This window comes from Eschrichtius robustus, chromosome 4 (assembly GCF_028021215.1).
Source record: "Eschrichtius robustus isolate mEscRob2 chromosome 4, mEscRob2.pri, whole genome shotgun sequence".
Classification (NCBI taxonomy): Eukaryota; Metazoa; Chordata; class Mammalia; order Artiodactyla; family Eschrichtiidae; genus Eschrichtius; species Eschrichtius robustus.
In genome coordinates, this window is record NC_090827.1 from 86,280,690 (window position 1) to 86,299,848 (window position 19,159).

At 42.1% G+C, this 19,159-nt stretch overlaps 1 protein-coding gene across 14 annotated transcripts in view; it reads right to left on the reverse strand.

The window, feature by feature from the left end:
* The window catches only part of LIMCH1 (LIM and calponin homology domains 1), a 343,507-nt gene that overhangs the window by 62,442 nt on the left and 261,906 nt on the right, over positions 1–19,159 (reverse strand). For 8 of the 14 annotated variants that reach the window (XM_068543035.1, XM_068543031.1, XM_068543030.1 and 5 more), the window contains one exon: positions 3,329–3,364. The exons of 5 other annotated variants lie outside the window; for them this stretch is intronic. In XM_068543035.1, coding sequence (XP_068399136.1) covers positions 3,329–3,364 — 36 coding nt within the window. Of the gene's footprint in view, positions 1–3,328; positions 3,365–7,801; positions 8,063–8,498; positions 8,611–8,695; positions 8,815–10,457; positions 10,788–11,304; positions 11,548–13,990; positions 14,294–19,159 lie in introns of all 14 variants that reach the window. One more of the 14 variants, XM_068543028.1, reaches the window with a different exon arrangement.

A 19,159-nucleotide genomic window follows, 5' to 3' on the forward strand; every position in this document is an offset into this window, starting at 1 on the left:
TTGATCTGAGGCTTCTATTTGCATGGATATGACGAACCTCCGTGAGCAGCTGGGCACAGACTCAGGGGACAGTGTTGACGGTGGCAGCTGTACCTTCCTGAAGGATAAACTGCAGCCCTCAAAAGAGAGGAGGGGCTGCGATTTTTCACCTAGTTTATGCTACTTATTCATGTGGTCTAAGGAAGATTTAGGAATTTGCAGAGTTCGGTAGAAAAGTCTAACCCATGGCTTTTAAACTTCATGGATCAAAATTCCCTTAAACAAGCTTTCCAGAAAGGGACCAAAACTCATCCCACTCTTCCTTTCAGAGTTTAAAAAAGTCTTACCTTTAAATATGTCTGATTCAGTCAGTTCATCTTTTAAGGCAATTTACAGGCTTTGTGAAGGTCTTAGAAGATATAAACTCCTCTGAGCTGGGACTCTCTTGTAATCTACTAAATAGTTGGCAGACTGTGGGAGAGGAAGGAGGTCCCTTCCTTCAGCTTTGCCATCTATAGTTTTTAAAGGGCAGAATTTTGGTTTAGGCCACAGTGGGTGGCCATAGAGCAAGGACTTCTTCTGGGACCCCGGGAAGAAAATGGCAGCTTTCTCCAGGATTTGAGAATTGCTTATCTCACTCGACTGGCATGGAGAGGATGGGAGCAAGGCCTTCAGAATTGCCTTCTTCTGTCCCGGGTTCCTATCTCTGCTCCCACCATGAAGTTCTAACTACCTCAGCCCGAATGTGGCCGAAAGCTGGTTAGTGAAATAAAAAGAGAAACACTTGCCTGCCTTCTCATATACCAGGAAGTACTATTTTTTCCTAGAGTTTTTTTTTTTTTTTAAAGAAACACCAGCCAACTGGCCCAAAAAAGAAATAATAAAACTATGAGCAATATCTTTATACCATTTCAAAAAAAGGAACTAAGCAAGCTGAGAACTGATAACAGTAGACAGAAAATGAGCTGAGTCACCATTCAGAAAATGTTCCCTAATTCAGAGGTTGGACTCAGCCTCCAAAACGAAGAAGTGCATGTCTAGGGATGGGGTGGGGGACCCTGCAGAAGCCTAGGTTCCAGAATGTTAAATGGACTTGCACCAAGGCTATGCTCCTCAGCACAACAGGCTGTGCCCTTGGGCTGCTGGGACAAGGGCCCCTGGCTGCAGGGCCCAGGAGCCTCTCTCGGTGATGGGCTGGCATTTCTGAGGGCCAGGATTAAATTACCTCAAGGGGAGCCTGGAAACTGTTTCTGGCCCAAGTCTAAGGTAAGGGAATTAAGAACAAAATGGCCTTTGGCTCTCACAGTGTCCAGCCTCCTCGGAGGGGACCGCTGGGAGAGGGGGCATGTGGAAGTAAAGGGCAAGAAGGTGAAACTAAATCCATGGAGCCATTCGTGGCTTGCCAGGAGGTGGAAATTTCTGTTTGCCTGTGTGGTAGGTCTGCCCCTGACCTGCATTTTCCTTAAAGGGCACATCTTTTTTTGATTGGGCTGCATTTTAAGAATGTGTCAATTTTGAACAAATAGCGCCTGTGCCAATAGTTGTCCTTAAAGATTTTGAAAAAGGGAGATAGTGGGGGAATGAACAAAACATATTATAAATTTCTGTTTAAAAAAAAAACTCCTGACACAAACTTTTCTTTTTGTTCCCCACATGGTTTCATATAAATTACGTCTACTCCAAGAAAGAAATTCAGCCCTTTGGATGTTCCTAGATAAGACCCTTGGAAAAGAAGCTCCGTGTACTCACCCTGGCCCATAAGGCTGCTGTTTTGGTAAATTTAGAGGAGTCCCCACTCCTACCCCTTTTAAAAAATCATTAACTTCTCCTGAGGGTGAGGTTTCATATTCAGGTACAGGTAAAATTCAAAAGCTCTTTAATGTAGCTTCTTTTCTTTCAGCTTTTAGGGTTTTTTAGAGATCTGTATCAGGCAAATTGCACAGCAGCTTTGCAATGATGAAGAGTAAATCCATTCTATCAAAATGTTTTTGCTAACCAAATCAAAGAAGTGTTGTGCCTATCAATCTTATATAATCCTCCTTTCAGTGAATGTTAAGTACTGCCACTGTAGATTTTAAAAGCAACAACCAGGGCTCTATTTTATAGACTACTTAGCTCCAAAGCTAAGCTTTGACTTAGCTCTTAGTCAGTCAAGCTCTGGCTGAATTTGGTTTTGAGACATGAATGTTCCATGTGTCAGGCCACAAAGCAATTGCGCATCACACATCGGAAACTGATACCCTTGGCACACGAGTCAGACTGCTTCGAGCTACAAGTACAGACTAAGCTGACCTCCTGAACACAAACATGGAAAAAGGCACAATTCAAAAACAGTAAATTGTGGCCTGATCTCGTTGTCATTGGTGGAAATGATATTTGTCTGTTCTACACTGTTATTTAGATTCCTCACTTGGTGACTTGAAACTATGGATCAGGCCAGGAAGACAGGCAGAGGGAATACTAGGGTCCACTCTTATGATGGCCCAGACTCCCACGAGGCCACAAAATCCCTCTCCCAGAGGACAGACATCAGGCTTAGTGGGCCACTGTTGTTGGAATGAGATATTAACCATGTTTCTTAAATATGAGCATTCTGCAAAGAAAACTTCTGCCTCGGATATCAGTTTCAGAATGCTCTGCCTATGAGAAATCCATTTTTGAAATGGAGTTAATGTGGTCACAAATGGGAGAGAGTGGATTCTTTTCAAATTTGGATGTGAGGCCGGGGATGGGAAATGCCTCTCTGAGAGGAGCGGAAACCAAGGAGAGGCAGCCCAAGTCATGTTGCACATCTTGACCCCTGACTATGCCATGGAACTTGAACGAAATCCCAACGTTTTGGTCTCAAGCATCCCACAGTTTATATTATTCCAACCTGGGAGGAACTTGGGCTTCTGAATCTATCATTCGTGGTTTAGGATTTATTTTCTTAGCTTAAAAAAAAATGTAGCTACGAGAATGACCACTTCATGGCTAAGCCTTTACATATCAAGAATTCAATGCAAAGCGCAGAAAAGCCTTTTAACAATTCTGTGGTTCAGAAGGGGTTCCAACGTCCGAACGCTAACAAGAACAACTTTCACATGCCCTGTCTATAAAAAGTAAATGTTAACTTTTGAGCAGCAGCTGCATATTAGAATCATGCTTCAGTGGCTTTTTCATTCATCTCTCCTGCACAGAACATATGTTCTGCATTCCAACTCTAAGTGCTTCTCTGAGGCTGCAGAGAAGAGTCAGTTAGCTCTTCAATCCACCGTTATATTAATTGCATTTCAATTAGTGGTGAGTACTGGAAGCATGCAGTTTAGGCTAGTAATTAATGTATTCCTACAAATACAAGACAACTTACTCTGCGTCATCAGACACAGGAGTTCTCGGTCCGTATCTATAAGACCAAATACAAAATTAGAGGATTGGTAAGACAGAAGGTTAATGCTGTAACCAAGCTGGAAATAAAAACTACAAGTGAATTGTATGTGTGCCAAACCTTTTTTGCTGATCATACTGGAAGAGAAGTGTCATTATACAATTAGTAATGTTCATTAACTGCTGAAAAGGAAAGCAAAGTCTTGACATTTCTGAAGAATGCAAAATTTGTAGTAAAACCCAGAGGAGAAATGAAAAAAATCCCCATGCTACCCACAAAGAAAGAATCTGTTCAATATAAACACAAGAAGGCTTAGGTGCAACCCACAATGTTTAGAGAAGGCAGCTTAGAAAAACCCAAACATGTATTAAGATGGTTCACAAACAGTTGAACTGTTCTTTGCCTTTCGGTGCAGAGTAATGGGCTGTAATGCACACCCAGCATAGAAGCACACACTTACTGACCCTTTCCCTGATGTGTTAATGCATTTGCACAAATAACATCAAAGAGTGTTTCTGCAGTTTTCTGAAAGCAAACCAGAACTCCAACCAGAACCCCAATCAGTGCCTTCCGCATACATTTGACAAAAACCACAATTCCTAGAAAACTGGCAGACTTAATCAAAACCAGACGTGGATGATATTCCACAACTTAAAAAAAAAATGAAGTTTTTTTAAAACAATCTTTTATATTCTTCTGATTATTTAGATCTACAAAGTTGTACCTTCTTCGATATAGGCATTTTAAGTTTTAATGCATCTGATAAAACAAAGAAAAAGGTCAAATTAGAAAATAGAAACTAGAACATTATGAGGGCATATTTTAAGCACATTTAAAAAAAGCAGCTCCCACAAATGACTATTTCAGCAAAGGAGAATATTAAGAGAAGGTTCTTACCTATGCCCTGAAAGGCTGTTCATTCATGCATTCTGATGGCGGACAAAGAATTTTTTGAGTAAAGAAAAAATGTCCTGCTTTCAGTACAATAAATTAAATTTGCGGGTTTTCAGCAAAAATTACCTGATCCTGTGTTCAGTTTATAACAATTCATAGGGAAAAGAGTAATTTCTAAAGATCTCTTCCAATGATCTTAGAGAAAACACTCCAAAGCACATGGGTGTACACACACATACACCCTTGTCTCTGATGCCTTCATCGTTCTACAACAGTCTGATTCATTAATAATTATTTTCATGCACAGTGAAGGCAACCACACTAGTTAAAAACCCAAAGTTTCTGTTGGAATGGCCAAAATCAAGAAGAGGAAAGTGTTTGTGAATGTCTCTCCTCCAGAAGACAGACCCATTTTCTGTTTCTCTGGGGAATAGTTTCAGAAGGTGCTAAAGGTTAAATTAATACCCTCAATTTTCCAAAACCATCACCGCATGGGGGCAGATGGATTACTTCACATCAAGAAAGAGTGCATAATCAGTGTTAATTCTACCCAGAATTAACAGTGTTACAAATTCTGAAGCCTCAGTAAAATGTTTCCCAGTTAATTAACAGGCCTACTGGAATAGACATTCAAATATAGTGTTTTCTAAATTATCTATGGAAGCGAGGAGAGAAGTTATTCTTAATGGATGGCTAATCTAGGAATGATCAATTAACAGTTGGTATGTGTTTCTGTGTCTATTGGAATATTTTAATTCATGTTTTACTGAAGTAAAGTATACATACAGAAAGTGCACAGACCACACACACACACACCTTGATGGATTTTCACAAACCACAGATTAGTGTTGAGTTTTGTGCTATATAAATGGACTTATACAGTACGGACTCTTCTGCGTTTGGCTTCCTTAGCACATTTCGTTTATGAGGTTCAGCTATGTTGTTGCATGCAGGATATATTTAAATTTAAATTGCTTCTACACAAAACACTTAACAGCATTTCATGGACAGCTCTGCCAACAGATATAGATTAACACCGCAACATAAGCTCCATGATGGCAGGGATTTTTCTTTTGGGGTTCTCTGAACAGTGACCAGACTAGGCCCTCAATAAGTACTTATTGGATGCTCCGGAAATTGAAAAGAATAGTGCAGTCTCTGAAGATGACCTTCATTTATCTGTTTACTATATACATATGGGTTTAAGAAATTTCCCCTCAGACTAATTTATTAGCTTTAAGAGGGCACAAATTTCATCAGAATTGCCTTTGCTGTTAGGGAGAAGATAATTAGAGTTTGGGCTTCAAATGATTTTCCCAGTTGTCCTATGGAAAGTAGAAAAGTAAAGATGAGTTTAAAAAAAATCACTAACAAAGAGATTTTTTTTAAAAAAATGCAAAGTAGGTCGGTCAACAGACTATCAAGTACAAAATTGGCCAGACAAATCACAGTTGGTATAAGCATCCTACAAAAAAAAAAAGCAATTAATAAAGTTTAATTGTGACGGTGGCGGTATTTAGAAAGACAAAAAGAATACTCTGTTTACCTATTGATTGTGTTTACGTAACTTTCAGCACTAATAAAGCACTTCAGGATCAATGATTAGCAATATTGTGAACTAGCATAAGCTTCATTTGAAGTGAGAGGGAAAAATGGGTTTACTGCTCATTTAAGATTATCCCCCAGCACCCAGCACAGCGTTTTACACGCAGTAATTACTCAGTAAATACTTGTTGAAAGGAAACATGAATTCCCAAGGTGTGTGCTTGCTCAATCACACAATTACGTCACAGAGTTAATCTGACTATATCTCCTTATGCTCAAACCAGCCATTCAGTCCCATGTGAATATATAAAGAGGTCTCTTCCCGAATCACAGATAGAGGGATAGATACAAGTGACAGGGAAGTCGTCAGACCGCCACAGTTTCCTCTGGTAACCTGGTAGGTAATGCGCTGGCGGGGAATGGCGGCTCCCCCTTCAGACAGAGGTGGGTTTGGATCTTGGATCTGTGATTACCAGCTGTGTTCACCAGCTGTGAACCGATTACCAGGGCCTCGGTTCCTTAGTGTAGAATACAGAAGAAACTGCTTAGTCTCAAAGGCTGTGTGAAAAGTGAGTAAATGGGCCGCCTAGAACGTTCTAGTAGGCAGCCTACAGGCCTCACTTCCTTCTCTCCTTTCATGCTGACTGCTCTCCGGCAGCCCACGGATGCAGGGTCCGGCACCACATCAGGGCATCTGGGGAGAGAGTGAGCGTGGTGGGCGAGGCTGTCCCTCTCTCACTAACCTGCCCTCACCTGCTGGGATCCAGGTGTGATCCAGGTGTTACTTCTCTCTACATCAGGCTTCCCATTTGTGAATTGGAGCCAACAGCCGTTCAACCTACCTGTGAATTCCCAGGAGCAGGTACGCTGGAGGAAGCAGAAGCGCTTTGAAAGGCTAACAGTTATAAAGTAGAGCACGGCTATTACTCCTGCTCCCTGAAACCAGTGTTACAATAAGGCTCTCCTATGGTAGTATTATGATTCAGAAGAATGTAAAACATGCATTAAATCCATATGGTAACGATGGCTAGGATATTAATCTTAAAATTTGGGGATTACTTAAGATTTTCTTTACTCCCCACTCTACCGTCTGTCCCACTACCATCAGGGTCCTCTGTGAAGCAGAACTTCATCACTTCCTGTTTTACGGTGGAGCTTTAATTACGCTACACACTCCTTACTCCTCTGCCCTGCACTGATCAGGCAGACCACACTTTCCACAAAAGTCTATCACTCTTACTAAATAGCAACAGAAGCTTCAACATACAGGACCTGAAACCAGACCATGAACCCCAGGATTACTATTTCCCTACTTTCATTTTATTTTTTTAAATTTGTATTTTACATTGGAGTATAGTTGATTTATAATGCTGCTGTGTTAGTTTCAGGTGTACAGCAAAGTGATTCATTTATACATATACATATATCCATTCTTTTTCAGATTCTTTTCCCATATAGGTTATTACAGAATATTGAGTCCCCTGTGCTATATAGTAGGTCCTTGTTGATTACCTTTTTAATATATTCCCTACCTTCATTTAAAATCAAGTCAGAGCACGGAATGGAAATCCTACCTCTAGAAAGCACTATTTGCTAATGTTAAAATTAAACTTATTTTATTAGTGGTATATATCTTCTTTGGACCTGAAGACCCTCCTGGAATCAGAATGAAATCAAGTAGGTCAGAAAGAAGTTCAACTCCTTTACCCGATGGCTCCTGTGTGAGCTAGGAAGAAATAAAAGAGTTTCCCATTTAGGCTGCCCACAAAATGAGAGTCAGAAAGAATGTTTAATAGGACAATTCACAACTGAACTATTCTTTCCACACCTGCTCACATGCAAAAAGAGAAAAAAAAATCTTGGCAGACTAGGCCAGTCATCGAATCATTCATTTCTGCTAGCAATAGCAGGTAAGTGGCATTGATAAACCATAAAGCATTAATGACACATTCAAAGCATGTATCAAGGCTCAGACTGGAGAAACAACGTCAAAACAGCTTAGGATAATCTTCTGACCTCTTATCTTTTATTGGTGGACCTTTGGCAGATTCCTCCACAATGCGTTGCTTTGCAAATGGAACTGGACGGAACCGGTTTAGCTTGGATCCAATGTGTCTAAGAGACATCCCAGTTCTCCTGGCCATCACGTCATCTTTTTGTGAATCATACAATTTTCTTTGGCCTTTCGGTCCACTGCCACTCCAGGCAGGAGCTGTCATCTTCTCTGACTTCTCTTCTCTCTCTGAAGCCTCCCATTCAGAGGTCAGAGGACATGAACTAGGGCACATCAGTCCAGCCAGTCAAAGGGCACTTATTGCTAAAGATGTTTTCAGTAGCATCACTCGCTTGGCATTAACTCAAGACCGAAGAAGCCAGTGATCACAGAGGCAGCAGCACACATAGCAACTGAGGATTAATACCTTGGACCTCCATCATGCAGCTGATACTTACACGGGAATGGGTTTCCCTTTCTGGTGTTCATGATTCCTGAGAATGAAATTTGGCCAGCACCCAACCACATGCAAAGTCTAAAGTCTCTACCCAGGAAGGGCACTGAAAGCAGAACTCTGACCCTGGGATGGGCGCATTCCTTTAAGGGGCTCCACGCCACATCCGTCATCAAGCGCATACTGTGGCTTTAAGCTGTTTTGGGGGACCCGGCAGCCACAAACAGCAGAGGCAGCGCACCCTGGAAAGCGGGCGAGGCGCTCACAGTGGCTGGCCGCTCTCCTCGGATCTTTCAGCCTTTGGCACCGTCTCAGAACCTCTTTGAACGACTCCTTCAGTCGCTTCTTTGCCATCCTGCGGCAGCTGTTTCCAGGTAACTAAAGCCAGACAGGACAGCTTTACTACTAGGAAAGAATTCCCACCCGGGGCCTTGGGCCCACCTGTCAGCCTTCACGTCCTCACCTTTCGCTGTCCTCCTCAAGCACTCACCTAAACTGCAGCTATGCTCTTCCTGGACCTCCGGCACCACAGCCAGCCGGCAGACCCTTTTACAACGGTCATCTATACCAGACGTCACTATTCTGCTGATGATCAAGTAGCATTGGCAGCAAGGGGGAAGAGGGAAAAGAGTTAGGAAAGGAGACAATGAAAGTCACTGAGACTGAAAGCTTAAGAGAGAAAGTTCAGTTGCTATTCCAGAAGCCGGTTAGTAAGGATGACATACTCAGAATGAGATAATAGAATATGAACCCCGGCAAGGGCCTGAGAAAGTCAAAGAAGGCTAGCCTGACTCTGCCACCACGGGGCTGAGTGATGGCCCCTTAGTAGTCAAGGACTCAAGGATGCATTCCTTACTAATTTCTTAGTCCCACCCCTTCCACCCCCGGTCCCCATCAGCCTCTGAAACCCCAGCAGTGCATTTCTGGTGTACCAGGGTTATTTCTATTGACGGCCTCTAGGGTGTCATCCACAGTACGGAACCAAAGAAACCCCTCTCTATGTCATGGACCATCCACTGTGTGCTTTGGATATCACGAACAAGGCATGCAGGAGACTGTCCCGAGCATTTCCTCCTGCCATGGAGGGCTCTGCTTTGCTCCCACCATGCAGGTGGAGTGGAGTTTCCTGGGAGAATCCAGAATCTTATTATTATTATTCTTTAACAGAAACTCAAACAAATTTTGATAACATGTATACCTGGAAGAGACCCAGGAAAGCTGAGTAGCTTACCAAAATGGCTGAAACCCTCACCTGAAGTACCATCTTCAGCTAAAGACAAAAGAGGACGTGCGGGTAGTGGTTTGGGACCTCAAAGGGGGAGGAAGGCAGTTCACACGGAGATGGCAAAGCAAATTCTTAGTAAATAAATGTTTGCTGGGCCCTGCGGAGACAGTGGGGTGCAGAGTGGACCCTGATGTCTAAGTTTCCCCAAGCACACCTAGCGCACGGAGAATCCAGAACTTTAGAAATGCCCTATACCTGCTTAATGGAAGAAAGACCAGCCCGCAGAACCAAATCCCCAACAGAGGGCTTGGGAATTCACAGCTGGAAGGCCTCCAGTGAGGATGAGGACCGGTGACAGCTCTACAAGGTCTTTTCCCAGGTGACGCCTCACAAATTTGGATGGTGATTCATCCAAGGAAACTCCTGACTCATAGGAACCCTCAAAAGAAGAGTCTTTTTCCACTCATGTTCTGTTATATAATTTTAAAAACTGGGCGGGAGCTGGTGGGGGAGAGATGTTTACTTTTTTGTGTGTCTACTTAGATGTCCAAAATCTGAACTTAATGATACTAGTAACAATTTTTTTCTCCCTCGTGGGATAAGAAAGAGGGAGGGTATAGGTAAGCCAGATTTTTATCAATATATCTTTAGGAGAAACATGAAGGGTATCATTAAAACATTCCATCTAGTTTGTTCAGTATTGCCAACAAACAAAATACTGCTTAATGCAGCCAAGGGAAGATGAATCCTTTGCCAAAATTACTGGCATTCCCAGGCAGTGATTCTGGTGACAACAGAATCAAAATGGATGTCTGTCATTTAACTTCACACACGTTTCCCCGCGGGGAAATCTACTGACATTCCTTCTCTGCTAACCAGCAAAAGAGGCTGTTAAAACTACGTCATCTCTGGCGGCTTCTTTAATGTGCTTCAGCAAACTCTTTAAAAGCAGCAGGGATTCCCATGCAGATCTCCTTGCACGTGTAATGGCAAAAAATACCTGCAGTCATTTTGTGGATTAAGCCTGTGGTCTTCCTGTAAACTGGACATAGCCGCCAAGGCAGGGGGCACAGAGTACGTCTGAATCTTGCGGCTGTGACTGATGACTTCCTCTGCATCCTCCTTCGGCCCAGCCCTGCCAATGCTGAGCCGCTTCCATGTCTGCTGATCTATCTCTGTCACTGGTCCGAAGTGCACGAACTTTTGCCTAGGGCTGGAAGCTTTCTTATAAGCCCTTGCCTTGCGGCTGGCAAAGTCATCACGGATGGCAGTTTCTGCTTTAATTTCTGGTGAAGGCTCAGGGGCACACGTGTGCTCCACATCTCCATCCCTAGTCAGAACCGGAAATAAGTTCCAGAGGTTTCTAAGGTGAGTAAGATCAATGAAGAGCTTTGAAAAAATACTGGATGTATGAAAAATACTTCAATGGCTAAAGCAGAATTGCTTTTCCATTAATCAATCAAATGAAGAAATGATCATTGTCTTGCCTAGGTAAACAGCACTTTAAGTTTCTGTAGCTTTCTTAACATCATAAATGATGGCATAAGAAAACCTTGGGTACAATGAAATAATTAAAATTATTTAAAAGTCAAGTTTAAATTCCTTACACGTAAATAAGCCTATCAAAATAAGCATTCACAATAAACCAGTTGAATTAAAGAGGATGTTTCCTGTCCTTGTGGCTTGTAATTTTTAGTATTAACAAGTTTCAACTCATACAGAATATGCTCTGTGTTTTGAGGCATTTTTTCTGGCCATGAAAATAAAAAATGATAGAAGGATAAGTGATTCCTTCAAAGTTAAATGATACCGCTGTTAGGAGAAAACCAGGGGAAAACATGACACACCTCGTCTTTCCTGACACTTTCAGCCTCTCCCACGTCTCCCGGTCGGCTTCTGTTATATTGGCGACCGTGACAAAGCTCGGAGCCTCGCGCTGAGGGCCAAGCCTGCCCTGAATTCTGCGCTGCGCCAGGTCATCCTTATGAAGATCCGGCACCTGCCTGAGCCCCTCTTCCGCAGGTCCACTCTCCAGAGCCCGCACAATACAGGTCACCCTTGACTTCACCTCTTCCGTTTGGCCTTGGTTTCTGTCAATTTGATCCAGGCCCCCACGTTATTGGAAAAATCAGGTTCCAGGAAGGGGAGCAGACAAACAGAATGTCAAGCATGGAAATTCAGAGGCTGAAGACAGAATGGAATGATGGAAGCACCTCTCCCTTTCTCAAAAATATGGAATCAATTGCAGCCTTGATTACTTTTGTCTATGCTACCCTTTTGACACTGGAAAGAGACAGAGTTTTTCCACCAGATGACAGACTCTAGTTTACTTTAGGAAGAGAAGCCAGGGCTCGCTGAAAGACTATTAAGAATGGTAATGAGATTTCAGTTTGACAGTAATGATGCCCAATTCCCACACTATTCAAGTTACTGTAATGAATTCAAGTTTTCTGATTGAATCCCTGAGCCTTCTTGGAACGTCTTTTACTGCAGCAGTAAAGTGTTAGTAATGAGCTCTGCATGATCCAAATTCTAGAATTAGTTTGGAGATAGTTGGAACATTGTTCACATATTGAACATCTCAACCATAAACCTTCATACTGCCAGAAAGTATGATTAGGTCAATGCTGAGTAGAAAGTTTCAATGTTCAAACTCAGTCTCTGCCTCTTGATAGCATTAATTAGGTTTGGCTAATGTAAACTTGAAGAACAGAGAGGGTATCCTCTTTACCTGGATCCACAGAGGCAGTACCCATTTGTTTCTTGTGTCAATAACTGTTCACCTTTACTAATGCTAAATCTGATATTTTCAATTGTTTTCCTAAGAAGTGAACGTTAGATGGCTAATGTTGACAATATCATAATTTAAACCAAAGCTGTGGCATCTATATGCATAAACATTATATCAATTAAAAGTCACTTTCTAACTAAATATGTTTCTTGAGATAGAAAATTTCAGAAATATACATAAATAGGGCTATTCATTTTTTTTCAAAATAAATCTTCCAAGCCAGAAAACCAAGAAGCATTCTTTTGTTATCTGGATGACGTGGTGTATTTACAGAGCCTATGCAAATAGAAAGGCAACAGAATTTTCTATTTACTTTTAGTTTGGGGAAGGGGATCAAGGAGGGCATAGCAAAGAGCCACCAGGGAGCCCTCTTTTTTTCATCAGTTCTTTGAAGCTCTCTAGAGAGACCATGGGCTGTGTCCCCAAACACAGAGTCAGGTGACAACAGACAAATGGGGCTGGAAATATCAGGAATTAAAATTGCATGCAGGAGAAAGGAAAAAGGGAGGTACAAAAGCTACTCCTTTTCCTAACTCAAGTTGCTGATCTCCATCAATATGCCTTGATGCTACTCAGTTATCCAGAAGTCTTTGTTTCACTGGCAACAACTGATCCCTCCCACAAGGCCCTCTGAGTACGGTTTGTTACAAGGCATGCCAACAAGGACTGCAAAGACCAAGAGCCTCCTGAAGCTAGAATGTGTCCTATAAAAAAATGTGCCGGGTCTTCTATGCTCAAATCCCTGTTCCATGTCCAGAGATCTTTCATGTGTTTTGTACCTGGTGCTTCCTAAATAAAAAAATAAAAAACAACAGAAAACACTAACTGCTTCACTGATCTCAATGACTCTGCCCAAAGAACCACTTTAATTGTGTAAAACACAGTTTAGATATTTATATTCTTAGTTCAACAGATTACAAACCTCTTTAAGTGATAGGCAAAAATATGGCAATTAAATAATAAAGATGCAAACTCTGATTTTGATGTAAGGAAAAATACAAGAATGATGAACTCTGTACACTGAAATTTAGCAGGCTGATGGCTTGAATGAATTCATATCCCTCTTAGGATAAAAATCACTGGCCAAATTCCATTTCATTAAGCTTTCCTTTCCCTAATTAAGAAGATGGGAGAAAAGTTGGGAGAAGGAAACTCACTTAAAAATAATTTCTAAGACAGAACAAATAGAAGTGTGTTATATTATATATTTGAGGACTTTTTAATGAGAAATCTCCATCATCAGATGTCTAGGTGATCGTGTTGGTGCGAGGGAAGAAACAGCAAGCCTCATTTTTCCCCCATATCTCAAAGGCGCTAATAGGATAGAAGGGCTCATAGCTAAGGAATAACTATGATTTCTGCCTGCTATGGATGGACTGCAGCAACCTTGAGAGGGGGCTGTTCCCTGATCAGCAATAGCACACGTCTATTTATGCCAATAATGCCCGTCTCTGACACCAGCACCCATATGTGGTGATGTGCCCACATATAGCACATCTGCACACTTGAGCTCCATATTTATTTGTTGAATTCAGCCCTATTTTGGACAGGACCATTCTACTCCCTGCCATCTGAACTTAGGAGAGACTGGATATCTGGGGTTCCACTTTAAAATAAACCACCATTACTGATTATATGTAATTAGGGCAGGAAACAGAGGAATGGGGGGCTTTAATACAAATCACCTTTGCCGAATTATATTCTCTCTCTCCTTCATAGACACACACACACACAGAGCACACCTTTTATGTTCTAGACTTTTCTTTTCTGAGATTCCCTTTGAGGGTTGCTTGCTGCCATCTGATTTCTCTGCCTCTTTTTTTCGGTAAGGCCCATAGAGGAGTTGATTCAGTGGCACCATTGGCTTGGTCTGGTTCATCCTTGCTCTCCTGGCAGCAAAGTCATCTTTCTCAAGATCAGGCAGTCGACATGCAACTTCATCTTCTGATTCTGAATCTCTGCTGTGTTGGTGGATCAGGAAAGGATTTTCTTTGTGAAGGATAATATCTCGAACAGCTTCTTTCTCATCACTTAATTGCCTTTGACTGACAAAGCAAAATTAAATGGAACTCCACATGTGATCAGACCAAAACAGTTTTTAAATCCCCATCTCCAGGCAGCCAACTGTCTTGTTAGTGAAAGGTCTTCTCAATACCATTAGTCCAGATGACATCTGTTTACTACTTTAGTCCCGAGTTGCAGCAGGGTTAGGGTGGGTTTCAAAACCTGGAATTTAGTCAGCTACTAGCTATACTAAAAATTCATTTAACTTGCAGGGCCCCATCAGCATCAGAAAGGGAGGATCCTAAATGGCTCTGAAAGTGACAATCCAAATTCTTTTCATGAAATTGGGAAAAGTAAGAAGCATTTTGTTATTATTTTTTCTCTGGCACATTAATAATATACCCAATAGGTACTCAGTTTATTTTGACTGACAGGGCAAAAATTTGAGCTACCAAGAAACTGATCTTGGGGAATGCTAATGAATGCAGCTATGTGACAGCACACCTAGGATGTGTACCAGACTGCAAAGTGTAAGGACGGTCTTTCTGCAGAGCTGAGCTAACCTGAAACATCTGGAATAGTTTATGAGCATTGATAGGATGGACTCAGGCACAAAAGCTTATCATGCCCTGCACCCTCCCACCAGCAACCTTTTCATCGGTCTTTTACCCCCATGACTCTCCACTGCCCAGCTCTTCTTCTTTGTCATATGCTAGCTGTCAAGTAAATCCTATTAAGACATTTTGCCAAAATGTTTACTTAGGGCTATTTTCATTTTCAAGGAAATCTTTTTTTTTTAAAAATAAATTTATTTATTTATTTATTATTTTTGGCTGCGCTGGGTCTTAGTTGCTGCGCATGGGCTTGCCACTCTTCGTTACGGTGCGCGGGCTTCTCATTGCAGTGGCTTCTCTTGTTGCGGAGCACAGGCTCTAGGCACGCAGGCTTCAGTAGTTGTGGCTCGCGGGCTTCAGTAGTTGTGGCTCGTGGGCTCTAGAGCGCAGGCTCAGTAGTTGTGGCGCACGGGCTTAGTTGCTCCACGGCATGTGGGATCTTCCTGGACCAGGGCTCGAACCCGTGTCCCCTGCATTGGCAGGCGGATTCTTAACCACTGCGCCACCAGGGAAGCCCCTCAAGGAAATCTTGAAGGCACCAAACATTAAATTCTTTAGAATTTAAAGAGAAATGCAGTTTAATGGTGGAATATTAGGACTTTTTATGCTTTGTTTTTTTGTTTTTGTTGGGGGTGGGTAGGGTGGGAATACAGTCGATGGCGCCTTTCTGATATTCAAACAAACTCCTTCCCCCTACTCATAAGATCAGCCTTGCTTCTAAGTCATAATAAAATATTAAAACTTTAAAAATATCATTTATTATCTTCTCAGTTCATAGAGGTGGTGAGTAAATAAAGCATCTTGACTTCTAAAGAAAGTTCACCTACTTTGTATACGATTTCTGAAGGAGGATTAAGAGTAAATTCTTCATGGTCATGGGACAGGTCATCTCAGAAATGAAGACAGGAGGAATTAGCCTGGCTGAGAGTCATACAAGCAAGGAAACGCTGTCTACTCTGGCTGACCAGGTGGCCTGCTGTCTGTTGCTTACCCTGTACTGCTGCAGAGGAGGCCTATCGGCCTAACATAACGGCAGGCCCCTCACTCCTGACTTTTGGAAAAATCACACCATCATTAGTCATGTCCAGAAAACTCCTTCTCCCTGCTGACCACTATTCTCAGTAAAAGTTTAAATTGTGGAATTTAGAGGTGGTGGGTGGTGCTTTGCTCTCTGAATAAAGTTATTTCTTAAAATATAAAAATCTGCCCTTTGAGTTGCACTCCGGCTCTTGGTCACCTGCTTGGCCACTCCTGGACCGTGCTCACTCTCCTCCCTGCATCCTTAGCAAACAAGTCTGGCAAGAACCAACTGGTATTGGTTGACTGTGGCCATAAAGAATGGTCAGTGGGAAATGATAGGCCACTGAATGAATCTCTTCGAAAACGCATTATTTAAAAAGCACATTGATGATGACAAAGAAGGTGATTAACTATTACTGAGCGCCCACCACATGCCGGAATTCCTTCCAGTGTTAATTTGTTTAACCTTAATACTAGCCTTGCAATGGCAGTGTGATTAGCATACCCATTTTATAGAGTGGAAACTGAGATGAGGTGAAGAAATTGGCCCAAGCTCAAAGTGCCACTGCTGAAGTTAAAATTCAAACCCAGGGAGTCTGGCTCCAGAGGTCCTGTTCTTAATCACTGCACTATTCATTAAACAAAGGACACGGCCAGGAACAGTTTTGAAAGCAGAACATCATACAAAAAATAAGGCATTATCGTTACTATGGAAGTAGGAGAAAGAGAAGTTTTTTGGTTACTAAATAAAGGGATCATATGAGTTGTGCTTAGAATGAAGTCGTGATTTGCACTGCTGGTTACAGACAGCAATGTTCAGCCAGGATTAATGACAGTAGAATGCTAACTAATCATACCTTACAGTGCTTGCACAGCACTTTACAGTTTACAGAGCCCTTTCAAACGCATTATCTCATCTCAGCTGATCCGACTCCAATTCCAGTAAAGGAGCAGATCCTGAGCTTGAAGCTTTCAAGTCCAAAAGCAACACTCCTTCCATTTTTTGACCAGGGTCCTGGGTTTCAATTTTCCCCAACTCAGGCAGAATACTATGGAATAAAACATATGCATTTATGCAAATAGCCATGCCAATTTGTGATGCCAGTTTGAGAAGGGACAATCTCGTGCATTATGCATCATGTGAGTCCAGCCAGGCTACAAATTCCCCGGGGTGTTTCCTTTCAAGCTAAATGCCCAGTGTAGCAGGACTCATTTCAAGTGATCTCAATTTAGATATGTGGACTTAAAAAAAGGGGGTGAAGAAAGCTTTCCATATCATTGGCCTCTTAAAGCCACTCCCTGCCCACTTGAAAAACGATCATAATGACATTCTGCTAATTGCTTGAATCCTGTAAATTCAGAGCTTCCAGGCAGACTCAGAGAGAGCAAAGATTTAATGACATAAATTTTGGGCTGGCACTGTTGGCTATGAAGTAATAAATAATGTGTATAAGGCAGATATGTAGGATTGTGTTCGCAGGTGTCTAGTTAGCAGAATATTTAAATGACTTTTTATAATGAGCCCTTCTTTTCTGAAGGTCAGTCTATTGTAAAGCTTCAGTATATTCTACTTTGTTTTTCAATAATTATAATAGCTCTGAAGAGCTAGTATATTCCAGATACGCTAACTTTTATGACAACCCTGCAAGATCAGTATTATCATGCCCACTTTGCAGAGAGGAATGTTGAGGTTTCCAGTTCCAGTCATCTGAATGTAGGTAAGTAAGTAAATTTAAGTGGCAGACCCTGGCTGTCTGGCTTGATATTCATGGGGCGGTTTGGCACTTTTATTTTGTCTGAGTCATTCACAGATGAGTTGCCTTGGGAAGTAGGGGTTGCTCGGTGGACCCAGATCACTGCTTTACTAAGAAGGAATACAGGGACTTGCCTGATGGTCCGGTGGTTAAGAATTCGCCTTCCATTGCAGGGGACACGGGTTCGATCCCTGGTCGGGGAACTAAGATCCCATATGCCGCGGGGCAACTAAGCCTGAGCGCCGCAACTACTGAGCCCACGTGCTCTGGAGCCCATGTGCCACAACTAGGGAGAAGCCCGTACACCACAACGGAAGATCCCGTGTGCCACAACTAAGACCTGAAGCAGCCACAAATAAATAATTTTTTTTTTTTAAAAAGAAGGAATACAGTCTAATGTGAAATGAGAAATGCCAAGCCTTGCCTTCAACCTGGCAACCGTGTCCTAAGACAAGTAAGGCTATCTTTGTAGGAGAGATTGTGGGTCCTAAGCAGGTGAGGGGGAGTAAAAGCTCTTGTCTCAAAGTTTCTAAGGCTTATATATTTCAAAGTGAATGAGATAATGATTTAATCTAAGGAACAGCTGGCATTTTCTTTCACCCCCTTTTACTTGGCAACACACAAGCAACCAGCTCAGATTGGCAGTCAGTTTGTTCTATTGAAAGAAACTGGGCTCTCCAGAAAAGCCTGTTTGGCCTCCTGGGAATGTCACGGGCAACACCAGGGACCTCCCTGTTCACACAGTGTCCCAATAGGGCAGCTACATCCAGAGTCACAAAGGTTCATGCGAGTTATGTGTCTGCCTGGTCCCCGATCCCCAAGAATCTGTGCAGCAACAAGCAGTGACACAGGCATCTGGTAAGGAGGGATGGAGAGAATACGTTCCTGGCACTTAGCTGCATCTGCTCTTCCTCTAAAGATTTCTAAAATGTCTATTGTTCCTTGGAGGGTTTCCCCCCCCCCTCTGTAATTAATTACTATGTGCTTGAGAAGATCCACAGACTAGCAGAAAAGACTGAGTGCTGAAACATACGAAAACAATTAGAAAAGAAGTCCAATCACATGAAACCTATAATTCAGTTCAAAAAAAAGGTTTACTTCTCCAATGGGAAACACCAAGTCAGAGAACTCAAATCTCCATGGCATTTTAATTCAGGGGAAGTGAATCCTGATTCTTATTTTATCCTCTTAAATGCAGAAATCTTGGCTTCTTGAGCAGAGTCTCATATTTGGGGGGTAATTAGGCTAACAATCATAAACTAAAAGAGAAGGGAAAGTAGTTTATGTACTTCTGACTTCAGTGGCAACTCTAATAAATATCAACTCCACATATTTATTAAGAAAGGCCTACTTTCTGTCCCTTGGTGCTAAGATACCTCCTAATATATTCTTTGACAGGAAGCTTGGGACTTCTAGGCTTCTAAACTCATGTGAAAATGGACTAACATGCACTTTTGCTCCTTTTTATATACTAAAAATAATTTAAGGAGGTGTTTGAGAATACTTGGGAAACAACAGC